Below are 13,387 nucleotides of genomic sequence, written 5' to 3' on the forward strand. Positions count from 1 at the left end.
ACATTTAAGAACGCAAGATGACATATATGTAGATGATATATGTCTGAGATATATAGGAAAACAAAACAAACATGAGAGCTATTTTTTTGAATGGTAACCAAGAAGTTCCACGTCTTTTAAATTTAGCGACAATGTAGCTATGAATGTCAAAGAATACAAATAGGGCTGTAATAAGACAAATGAAGACGACTCCTACAAATCCTATGGATTTAGCCGATACACGATCATCTGAAGCTGATGTCTTAGAACGACGCATCCGGGTGGTATTTGATTTGTTGATACTCAGTATTGTTCTCATTAAGTATAATTCTGGTTCCATTACATCTGCTAATTGATCAAGAGTGAGATTCATTCCACGTAAGAAATCCCATTTATCCTCTCCAACCTTACAACAGGGACATAGGCATTCAGTTATCATGACTGAAGTTGTCATCTCTGTTTGAGCCTGGATTGTTTGTTCTGTAGTTGTCACTGTAGATTCTTTCTGTGTTGTCATCTTTATAGTTTTAGCTGTAGATGGTCCAGGTGTTGTCATGTTGATAGTTTTCACTGTAGATTGTCCAGGTGTTGTCATGTCGATTGTTTTCACTGTAGATTGTCCAGGTGTTGTAATTTTAGTGGTTGGCATTGCTGGTGTTATTATGACTGTTAAATAAAAACATTCCAATATTACAAAAAGACAAATTCATCTGGAATTTTTATTAAATGAATTATTTGGGGTTATTTTCCTGTTGCTAGCTCTGATTAATGTCCATTTAACACTTAATTTATGATAATACAAAAATTGGACACTATACACACACCATTTAAAAAAGTACACAACACAACAATTACAGTTAAGTCGGCCTCATATATTGACTTACATCTAGAAATTGACAATGAGGGTTGATTTAAACAAAAAAGAGATGATTTCAGCTTTCCAATTGTGAACTTTCCATTTCTAAGTAGCAACATTCCAGCAGTACCTGCATACGGTGTATATATCTTCCAATTGATATGATATTCCCGTGCTTGAATTTTCTATTATGATTTTCTTGATAGAGGATTTTTGCTCACAAGGAAGCTATTAAATCAAGAATTCCACATGGTGAAGTTGAAATCATCTCTTCGTAAATTCTATAGGCGCCACCACTAGTTGGTTGACCGTTATTTATGGAATAACCGTTTCACAAATGATATCGGATGTATTCTTTACGTCGTAACTACAATCTCATAAACAACACGACGGGTGGCACATGTGGAGAATGATCTGCTTACCTATCCGAAGCACCTGAGATCACCTCTGGTTTTTGGTGGGGTTCGTGTTGTTTATTATTTAGTGTTCTATGTTGTGTCATATGTACTCTTGTTTGTCCTTTTCATTTTAAGCCATGGTGTTGTCAGTTTATTTTCGATTTATGAGTTTGACTGCCCCTCTGGTATTTTCTTTTACAAAGAATTGAAATAAATCTTAATGAATTATAAACGTCCGAAGTGCTTTGTTTGTAAATATATTTATAAGCTAAGGATGTATTAAAACCCGGATGATCTTAATTAAATTATAACAAATTGCAGAACAAATAAAGAATATTTATGTGTTAATGAGTTTATAATTATACTTGTAATATTCATAATCAAAATATTGTTTCCACCAAAATTATTTTTACTCCATGATAAATTTAAGCTAGTACAAAGTTCATTCTAACTAAATGTCATACTGCCGATCCATACAACCTGGGGTTTACTGTAGATTAAACCGAAGTTTATCGACAACCCCGTTCTATGTGAAAAAACCTGATAACTTGCCACCTTTCTTTTAATGTGATATAGATTATTCAAATTGAAATTTTTTAATATTTAAAAAAAAAAGAAACAACCAAATGATAATGAATCAAAAGCTTTTTCAAACCGACCAAAAGGAAAGTCCTGATAAGTTTTTTCTACAGCTATATTAATGGACTTGTCCAAGGCTTTTGACTGCCTACCCAATGATCTCCTCTTACTAGAATTAAAATCTTATGGTGTTTCCGCCTCATCTTGTAAACTTTTGGATTTCCTATCATGATTTTCTTGATAGAGGGTTACTGCTCACAAGGAAGCTATCAAACCAAGAGTTTCAAAGGGTGAAGTTGAAATCATCCCTTCGTAAATTTAACGGACGCCATCACGAGTTGGTTGACCGTTATGGAATAACCGTTTCACAAATGATATCGGATATGTTCCTTACGTCGTAACTACAATCTCCTTCCCTTTCATGAATTTGACCTCCCGAATTAGACCATTTACCGAATTTGTAATCACATAAGCAAACGACGGGTGCCACACGTGGAGCAGGATCTGCTTACACTTCCGGAGCACCTGAGATCACCCCTAGTTTTTGGTGGGGTTCGTGTTGTTTATTCTTTAGTTTTCTATGTTGTGTCATGTGTACTATTGTTTTTCTGTTTGTCTTTTTCATATTTAGCCATGGCGTTGTCAGTTTATTTTAGATTTCCGAGTTTGACTGTCCCTTTGGTATCTTTCGTCCCTCTTGTTTTAACTAATAGAAAACAGTGTGTTAAAGTAGGTACTAATTCAAGCTATTGGCAAACAATGTTTAAAGGGGTGCCACAAGGGTCAATATTAGGGCCGACATTATTTAATATTTTTTTAAATGACATTTTCTATTTTATTCATAAAATTGAACTCTATAATTATGCAGATGACAACACCCTTTCATACGCAGATAACGATTTAGATAAATTAATTAAAACTTTAGAAGATGAAAGTAAAATTTTGATAAACTGGTTTTCAATAAATAAAATGAAAGCGAATCCAGAAAAATTTCAGGCAATAACTGTAGGTAAAAAAACTAAAGACGAAAACCTAAAATTTAAATTAGAAAGTAACGAAATAGAGTGTGAAGATAACGTTAAACTTCTAGGTGTAACCATAGATTTTAAACTAAATTTCAATGAACATGTCTCTATAATATGTAAAAAAGCATCCAAACAATTAAATGTCTTAAAAAGAATAGGTAAACACCTGACTAAACTCGGAAAATTAACAATTTATCATTCTTTCATAATGTCCAACTTTTATTACTGCCCACTAGTTTGGCACTTCTGTGGGGAGGTAAATACAAAAAAGATAGAGAAAATTCAAAAGAGAGCACTAAGGTTTATCGATGGAGACCATTCAGCAAGTTATGAAGATCTACTTTGCAAATCAAAATAACCATCTTTCAAAGTAAGAAGAATGCGATCTTTGGCGATTGAAGTTTTCAAAATTATAAATAAAGATTGTCCTATATATATCTCCATGATTTGATTCACTTAAAGGAAAACACTTACTCTTTCAGATACCAGCATACAGCAGATCTACCACATGTAAGAACAACTACATATGGACTACAATCTTTCAGGTATACGGGTGCTAAGCTTTGGAATGAGCTGCCATATGAGCTTTGTAAGCAATCATCTTTAAATCAATTCAAGAACTTGATAAGTTCTTGGTTTGGCAGCTCATGCCAATGCTTTGCCTGCAAAACCAGTTAATCTCTGCTAATTAATTTTTGGTGTGTTGCTTTATTTTTAGCATGGCAAATTTATTTTTTTATCTTTACTATAGTGCTTCTGCTGCTTATGTGCTAACTTTAGAAACTTTATGTGCTTTTAATATGCTTTTTATGTGCAAACCATTTCATTTGTGCTTTTTGTTTTTATCTCATAATTGCACGTATCAGTATGTGTTAATCTTGTAAGATGCTTAAAGAACTTTTGTGCTGCTTGTTTATATACTGATTGAACACTTGCTTTAAATGTTTAATGTTGTGTGCATGACTCGATATGTATGTTTTGTTTTATTTGTTGTTATGTCGATTTTAAAAGCTCTTCAGAGCTAATGTTTGTAATTGCTTACTTATACCGACTCTAAATAAAGCTGTATGTCTTATGTTTTATGTCTTATGTCTACTGAAATTTGATTCAAATCGTATTAAACTTTAGTGTGTTCTCCTATAAATCTCGAGACCGTTAAAGAGCTATATGACAAAAATATCTAAAACCAGACGATCCTGGAGTTTTTGTCTTTGCCATTTCATGTATTTTGTAGACAAATTGTACTCTCTAGTTTGTCTGTCTCCTATTTATCAACATCAGTACCAAAATTATTTGTAACAATATTTTTTTTTTGCGTAAAATATTTTAACCTTTTTGAGAATAATTTTGGATTACTTACCCTTTCTAAATAATCTTTTTGAACGTTAACATTTTTAAAGATATTTTTTTTTATTTCTACAACATATTTGACTATCTACGAGTAATGGCACTTTGGTGATGCTAAAAAATATTTGAAATAAAATTGAGAAAGGAAATAGTGAATATGTCAAAGCGACAACCACCCGACCATAGAAAAACCACTTGAGACTTGAATGAGAAAGAGATAATTGTAAATTGAAATGACATAACATTTTTAATCTAGAGATCGATATCTCCAATATCGAGTAACTGACTACTGGGCTTGCAATTCAAGGTAAACATTAAGTGGACGAAGTCCCCTATAGCAGTAGGAAAAGCGATAATAAAAATTTAAAAAATCAAAATAATTTCCAATCTACTCAAAATCGTTAAATGTTTTTTGAAAACTTTTTTATTTTGCCACATTTGCGCAGAAATCCTTCTTTCTTCCGGTATCGTTTGTCATGAGACTTTTGAGTATCACAAACAACAGGTCCAACATTGGAAACGTTACGGTATTTCCTGTTTGATTGTAAATGAATAATCTTGAATAAGAGAAGAGCAATAAGTCATAGATACCCTTTCATCTATTTAGGGTTAATATTAGGATAAAGGTTAGGGTAAGGAACTAGAAACATATGAAAAATTTCTTACATTCATAAACAGAATTCCGCCAGGGTCCTCCACATATTTGCGACGAATTCCCTACACATGCTTGATAACATTCAGTATCAGTTACCTTTCTGTACCCATATGAACCGCCCAATGAATCGCCACAATAACACTCATTGAAATTCTGTAAAACAATTAATAATTGGAAAAATTACAAAATGTGATATAGATATTAATAAAATAATACACAAACCACAGACACAGGGTCGTGGATGTGAGATATCATAAGATAAAAACAATAAACTTAACGAAAATCAAATATGTTACACAGTAATTGACACCAACTACTGAAAATCAAATATGGTACAAAGTAACTGACACCAACTACTGAAAATCCAATATGGTATACAGGAACTGACACCAACCACTGAAAATAAAAAATAGTACACATTATCTGACACCAAACACTGAAATTCAATATGGCACAGAGTAACTGACACCAACCACCGAAAATCAAATATGATACACAGTAACTGACACCAACCACTGAAAATCGAATATGGTATACAGGAACTGACACCAACCACTGAAAATAAAAAATGGTACACAGTATCTGACACAAAACACTGAAAATTCAATATGGCACAGAGTAACTGACACCAACCACCGAAAATCAAATATGGTACACAGTAACTGACACCAGCCACTGAAAATTAAATATGATACACAGTAACTGACACCAAATACTGAAAATCAAATATTGTACACAGTAAATGACGCCAAGCACTGAAATTCAAATATGGTACACAGTCACTGACACCAACTACTGAACATCAAATATAGTACACCGGTACTGACACCAACCACTGAAAATCAAATATGTTACATATCAAATGACACCAACTACTGAAAATAAAATATGGTACACAGTAACTGACAAAACTACTGAAAAACAAATATTGTACACAGTAAATGAAACCAACTGATAAAAAAAAATATGGTACACAGTAAATGACACCAACCACTGAAAATCAAATATGGTACACAGTAACAGACACCAACCCTTGAAAATTAGTAGCTTGACTTTAGACAGATTCACCAAGATTGTGGAAAAGTTAAACATATAAGTGACATGACAGTCGATTAACAGCAATATCAAGCAATGAACTGATCACTTTCAAAATTTCTGCTTTTCATTCAAAGGCAATCAGCTCATGAAACATGTTAATTGAGTTTTCATTAGGCATTAACCACAACAATCGCAAGTTCCAAACATGCAATTATCGTGTTTTCAAACTTTGTTGTTCATGCATTTTGAAATAAACTTTAAATGTATCTCCCTCGTACAAAGACCCACTTTAGCTATATTTTCTGTCTTTTTTGTTTATAAGTTCTCTAGGTGATATACCCCCACCAATATTTTTTTCATTATTATTAATAATTATTAGTGTTTCTTTAATTTGCACTTTAAAAAAAAATAGAAGGATTTATCTTTGTTTCAAATAACGAAATACTTGACATGGATAAAATTTATCCTGTCCCTTACTATAGAAAAAAATCCACGTAACATTTCATTGCATATAAGAAAATAACTATCATTGGAAGCTAACCAATCAAATGTTCACCTCTTTTTACCTGTGTACGAGGTTCAGTAACCTTTAGTTTCCAAAATATTCTATAGCAACCTAATGTAAAAAATAGTGGTGCTGTAAATAAAGGCAACAGTAGTATACCGCTGTTGAAAACTCATAAATCCATGGACAAAAAACAAAATCGGGGTAACAAACTAAAATCGAGGGAAACGCATTAAATATAAAAGGAGAACAACGACACAACACCGAAACGGACCAAGCATAAATAAGCTGTAAAATACTCAATACATTTGTTTTTGACCCAGAAATGTTTAACTGCAATGAAATGCAGGATTAATTACCTACAACTGCCAAAGTCAATGGAGTATCTTTGTTCGACCTATTTCCGTATGCAACCGAATGCGACGTACTATGATTTGATGGCATTACAACTATAGACGACTTTTTTGTTGTATAAACAGAATGTGACTTTTTACATTGTACTACTGTTTTTTTTAAAGCATAACTATAGCATACAATTTGTCATTATCACTTCCGATCAATAGTTTGAGATAACAAAAATCTAGTATAATGAAAGACCACATCTACAGCGATTCGATGTGACGTACTATGATTTGTTGGTATAACACCTCCATGTGTATTTTTCTTTTAAACGTTTGGATTTACATATTGTATGGCCTCGTTTATCACTGAACAGACATTTATTGTCAAAATGCGTATCTGGTGCAGAAAGGTTGATACCGTTAATGTAATTACTATAACTAGGTCGATGCCTCTGCTGGTGATATATTTTAATCACTGAGAGTAATAGCAGCCAAGAAACTTGTAACTGGCATTGGGAAATATATACGTATTTCAAAAGTCCTTTTGGTTATAGGCTAATTATTTTTGGAATTTTAAATATTTTGACCTCATTGAACATGTTGAAGAGATATGTATTGTTGAAATGCGCATCTGTTGAACACACATTGTCAATGTAATTTTATATGTATGTTTGTTTGATGTATAAAGTCGGTTTTGTTGTATGTCTAGTTTAAGGTGCTGGATCCCAATTATTTTCACAATTACCGGTAATGTCTGCTTGTGTTGCCCATCCAATATTGTCAATATAATGAAACTATAAACAAAAGCATCAATGGTATACAGCTGTTGGAAAATCATAAAACGGGGTTGCAGACTAAAACTGAGTAAAACCAATCAATTATAAGTGGAAAACATCAAAACAATAGAAAGACTGAAATGCAAAAAAAAACCCGTCAATTCAACACTTAGAAACGAACTTTAAAGTAACAACAGCCCTTTACTTAACTTGGTACAGGACATTGAGAGAAAAATGGTGTATTAAAGCTGGGTTTGTGGCTAGTAAAGCCTTGCTCTTTTTTAGCTAAGTTAAATATAACACTACATGACAGGACAGGACTCAGTACAGATAATGCAAGAACAATTCAGGACAGAGAAATAAACAATACAATAGTAGATTTCAACATTCTTATAGTAATTAATGTACCACGCTTATAATTGAGTACGCCATATGTGCGTTTCGTCTACATAAGACTCACTAGTGACGCATATATTAGACTAGTAAGTAAGCCAAACAAGTACAAAGTTGAAGAGCATTGATGATCTAAAATTGCAAAAAAATGTGGCAAATACGGCTTAGGTTATCTTTGCCTGGGATAAGAAAATGCTAAGTATTGAGAAACAACTGTCACACAAGTGAGAGGTTTAGTTTGTTTGCTATCCAGGATCAATCCAACATTTTCTTAGGAAACTACCTATACCAAGTCAGGAACATTGACAGTTATTGACCATGTGTATGATGTGTATTAAAAAATCATCCATTAAATCATACGAAATAGACCATCTATAACTGATTTTTAGGGGCCAGCTGAAGGACAACTACGGGTGCTGGAATTCTCACTACATTGAAGACCTATTGGTGGCCTTCGGTTGTTGTCTGCTCTACGGTCGGGTTGTTGTCGCTTTGACACATTCACCATTTCCTTTCTCAATTTTATCATGTATAAACTCAGATATTTTAATTGCGTTTATTTTCTAGGTTAGTAAATAATACCTGTAATTATATATGCTACTTATCTAAAAATTGTAAATCCACCCTCTTGGGTAGCTTAAATTTTGCTATGTATTCCTATTGACGGATTTAGATGTCAAACACACTCGCTTTCAAACTCCATATGCAAAGCGTGAAGTGAAGAAAACAAATGTCCAGTTGTTTACAGACACCAACATTTAAATAAGAGCATAAGGAATTCTTTGTACATATATTTTTCACAATATTAAATCATAAAAGCTATCTTTTTAAATTGACCCTTTTCGGTAGTGTTAATTTTTCTATGTTTAATCCTTAATGACAGAATTAAATAGTAATTGCAAAACGTGAAGTCAAAAAGTCCACAAAAATCGAAAAAAATGTTTGCAGACACCTCGTCCAAATAAGAGCAGCAGGAATATTTTGTACACACCTTTCAATGCTACTCGGCTTTGTACTTGTTTAGCTTTATAACTATTTTGATGTGAGCTTCACTACTGAGTCTTATGTAGACGATACGCTCGTCTGGCGTAGCAAATTATAATCCTGGTACCTTTGATAATCTCAAACATTATTTACACATTATTTCTTCATCAACTTTACTCATTAGTAAATGATTGACAAAATTAAAGGTGCAAGCAGACGATCAATAATCATTTTGCATCTTTTATTCACCTTTTAGGAAACTTTGAGAAAATTGGTAACATACATAAACTGCTGATTAAAGCTAATGCTCGAAGCGCAGACACACATTCGCCGATTAATATCAGATAAAATAGTTAAGAATCCTTACTTTAAAATTGTGCATTAAAAGATAAAAAGAGCTTCATGCCATAAACCCCTGTGACACAAGTGATGCATGTCTACCACAAAAGTGCCCTTGCTTACCACCTACTTGTAATCCCAGATACCGGTCATTAATGCATAATTTCTTGCACATTTCAAGTGTCATTAGACTATTATCATGCCTTTCATCTAACATTCTCCACGAGTCATCAGCGTAGCAACCAAGGTATTTAACGTCTGTAAAAAAATGTTTAACATTTCTATAAGTATATGGAAGTCCTAAAGAGTAGGGTTTACCTTTGACCAAAAATAATTTTAAATTTCAACTGTATCGGAAATCATCAAAATGAAAATAAGGAGATGTGGTATATTTGCCAAAATGACAATTATTCACAAACATATAACATTAGCAATGATTATCAACCATACGGCCTTCAACAATGACAAAAAGCAATACCTTATGGTCAGCTATAGAATGCCCCGACACGTAAAATATGGATGAATTATATTGAGAAAGCTAATGACCACAATTTACGAAAAACAAATATAACCGATATGAACCAACGACAGCCACTGGACTATAGACTCTTGAGTTCGGACTGGTAAATAAAGAATGAGGCGGGGTTAAAGATGTTCATGAGTGCCCGACCATCACATAACCAGATTATTATAACTGTTAAATATAAGAACAACTATAAGAACCAGTTGAAAAAGGCTATATGTTTGTGTCATTTTGGTCTTTTGTGGATAGTTGTCTCATTTGCAATCATACCACATCTTCTTTTTTATATTAACTGATCAGAGGAAAACAAATAGAAATATATCTTACAAAACTACAATGTGGACAAGGACGGATACTTATACATTCCAAAAAGAAATAGACATTCAGAACAGGTTTAAATATAAATCAGTAAACATCCAACATCCAGATATTTAATGTAAAGTGTCATTTTCAGAGAAAAACATGACTCTTTTGAAGTGCCAAACTATAGGTATTTATAAATTGTAGTACTGTGAAACTAATATGAATACAAATAGAAGTATAGCTTAAAACACAAAGTGGACGTAGACGGGTACTTAAACAGATTCGGCTCATGTCTTAAAACATGGGCTGATCCCAGGTTTATAGGGTAACCCCCAGAAAACTTGGGTATACAACTTTGTACATGTTTCCCATCATAAGTAGAAAAACGAATCATGTCAGCTGTTGTGGTAAATTTTATCTAACATGAGCTTTAAAGTTGTTTGCCATGGCTTTACCTATTTTTTTGTGTTAGTATCATGACGAATTGACTTCATAACCGGAAGCGTAAAAATCAAATGATATATCAATTATATCATATCATTTCTTGACTTTCTAGACAAATTCTCTTTCTCACTAGCCTGTCGACTTACAACACTTCATATTGAACATCAAAGCAGGTGCAATATAAAACAAAGCTTTCTCATTTGAGCTTTTTAAAATTCTAAGGAGAGCTATACTTAACAAAACTATATCAACATATAGGTTTGTCTTTTAATAGACTTTTGTAAGTATACTACATTGACAGTGCATTAAGTAAAGTTATATGTGGCAACTTAATCCCCAACTTAGTAAATCTTTAGAAATAAATAAAAAAATCATAAATGTCATTTCAGACACAAGCACCACGAGCGAGTTGGGATATATAAACACCAGAAGACGGTGCCAACGAAAAATCATTGTCTAGAAAGGAAACATTAACAATAAGGAAAGAAAGATAAAACCCTTTGGTCTTAAGTGTTTGTGTAGAGTTTCTAGTGTAATACTGAAATATCAAAATCTATGACAGTACAGTTATTGCAGTTCATATTAGATTTATTTATAATTATTTCATTTTAGTAATAGTTAGAGAGTTTGTGATTATAAACAATAAATACGATTAAGATAATGGTAAGTGTTAATAAATTTATCATTGAATTTGAATTTAAAGGGTCTTAACTGAGTTTTGCCATGAACTAGTACTGTTATCCATAATAAAATCTGCTATTAAATGGACAAAATTGATGCCAATAGAAATAAAATATGTTGATACACTTTATTGCCAAAACGTATATAAATTTTGTCAAAGAGCAAGGTTTTAGTGCTTTAATCAACTCATCCAGTAAGTATATCCAGCATATTTCCCTTTCTCATTAGAGAAAAAAAATCAAATAAGTTGCAGCTAATGAATTTACAACCAATTTATCAATAAACTCATCACATATCCTATATACAAGGCTCAAACGATGATATATTATGTTCATTGGGATATTTTGGTTTAAATTCTATATTTTAAATTCAAACTGTTGTTCAAATTTTCTAGCCAGGGGAAGTAGATATTGTAAAAAAATGTTCCTTATTGGATGACAACTAATGTATCGTTAAAAAAAATACGCATATGTTGGATAAGACTTCGTCAAATATGGTTCAGACTAGGTGAAGAATGGTTAAGACTAAGTCGAACATGGTCCAGACACCATTCCTGGTGGAGTAAATAAACTCATCATAGATACCAAGAATAAATTTAGTATATACGTCAGACGTGCGTTTCGTCTTCATAAAACTCATCAGTGACGCTTGAATCCAAAAAAGTTAAAAAGGCCGAATAAAGTACGAAGTTGAACAGCATGGAGACCCCAAATTCCTAAAAGTTTTGCCAAATACAGCTAAGGTGATATATGCCTGAGGTAGAAAAGCCTTAGTATTTCAAAAAATTCGAAAATTTGTAAACAGTAAATTTATAAATATAACCATAACAATGACAATTCATGTCAGCACAAAAAGTGCTGACTACTGGGCTTGTGATACCTTCGGGGAAATAAATCTCCACCAGCAGTGGCATTGACCCAGTGGTTGTAAATAAACTCATCATAGATACCAAGACTAAATTTAGTATATACGTCAGACGCGCGTTTCGTCTTCATAAGACTCATCAGTGACGCTCGAATCCAAAAAAGTTAAAAAGGCCAAATAAAGTACGAAGTTGAAGAGCATGGAGAACCAAAATTCCTAAAAGTTTTGCCAAATACAGCTAAGGTGATCTATACCTGAGGTAGAAAAGCCTTAGTATTTCAAAAAAATCGAAAATTTGTAAACAGTAAATTTATAAATATAACCATATCAATGACTATTCATGTCAGCACAAAAAGTGCTGACTACTTAACTCATCAAAGATACCAAGACTAAATTTAGTATATACTTCAGACGCGCGTTTCGTCTTCATAAGACTCATCAGTGACGCTCGAATCCAAAAAAGTCGAGAACAAGTTCAGACTTTTAATTTTGGTTCAGGGTACAATCGTTAAGTATCAAGTAATTTCAGACCAATTCAGACTGGTCGAGTAATCCAGAAGAACGTTGGAGCCATAATTATAAATTTGTGATATCTTTACAAAGGGCTTTGATCAGTGTGAAAACATCAAAACGGTAAATTGTGACCTTCAATTACTATATAGTATCATTAATGTTTACATCAAACCAAAACTTATATACAATCTATATATGAGTATTTACCGTTTAATTTTAATCTTTAACCTCCCACTTTAATACATTTAGTACAAAAAGCCCTGCGTGTTTACACTCTGACTTACCAATTGTTTTAACTATCTGTGCCATAAAAAATATCCAAATAAGACAGTGAAATAAAGTTATTAAATTGATGTACTTGATAATAAGCATAATGCCGAACTGTGTCTCTACAATCTATATTTTATCCATACTGAAGCACTGACAAAATGTATGACAAGTCTATTTGAATGATGTGTATTAAGATACAATTGTTGTCAACACATTTGTTGATAACTGAATGTTAGCAATTTAACTGTAGTTTGAATGATGTAAGCTTTTGAACTTCGTCTAGGGACCTGTGTACTAATTAAAACATTACAGCACTCATAAAAATAATGATTTGAAATGACAATCTAATATACTCATTATGATAGAACCATGTAGCATGAATACATTTCATAATATATATACTTAAATACGTGTCTGGCGAAACAGAATATTTGATGAGTTTTACTTAGACTACAACCAATAATCTAAATGTCGACGTTAAAGTGTGCAATATAATCTAGTTCAGTGATCAGAATATTACTGCCTAGTTTAAAAGCATGTTACAAATATATGTGAATGGCTGTTCATATTTGAA

The 13,387-nt window shown here is 32.6% G+C and overlaps 1 protein-coding gene across 1 annotated transcript; it reads right to left on the reverse strand.

Moving 5' to 3' along the window:
- Positions 1 to 4: 4 nt before the first annotated feature.
- On the reverse strand, positions 5 to 4,993 carry LOC134693565 (uncharacterized). The gene is made up of 2 exons (XM_063554403.1): positions 4,851 to 4,993; positions 5 to 645 (listed from the first exon to the last, which is right to left on the reverse strand). Exon 2 carries the CDS (start codon positions 626 to 628, stop codon positions 5 to 7), a length of 624 nt encoding a protein of 207 aa, XP_063410473.1. The 5' UTR covers positions 629 to 645; positions 4,851 to 4,993.
- Between the last annotated feature and the right edge of the window lie 8,394 nt (positions 4,994 to 13,387).

Source organism: Mytilus trossulus, chromosome 12 (assembly GCF_036588685.1).
Source record: "Mytilus trossulus isolate FHL-02 chromosome 12, PNRI_Mtr1.1.1.hap1, whole genome shotgun sequence".
NCBI lineage: Eukaryota > Metazoa > Mollusca > Bivalvia > Mytilida > Mytilidae > Mytilus > Mytilus trossulus.

Bases quoted from the DNA above. Each gene is read 5' to 3' on its own strand.
- LOC134693565 (XM_063554403.1), bottom strand. From the start codon at position 628: ATGCCAACCACTAAAATTACAACACCTGGACAATCTACAGTGAAAACA.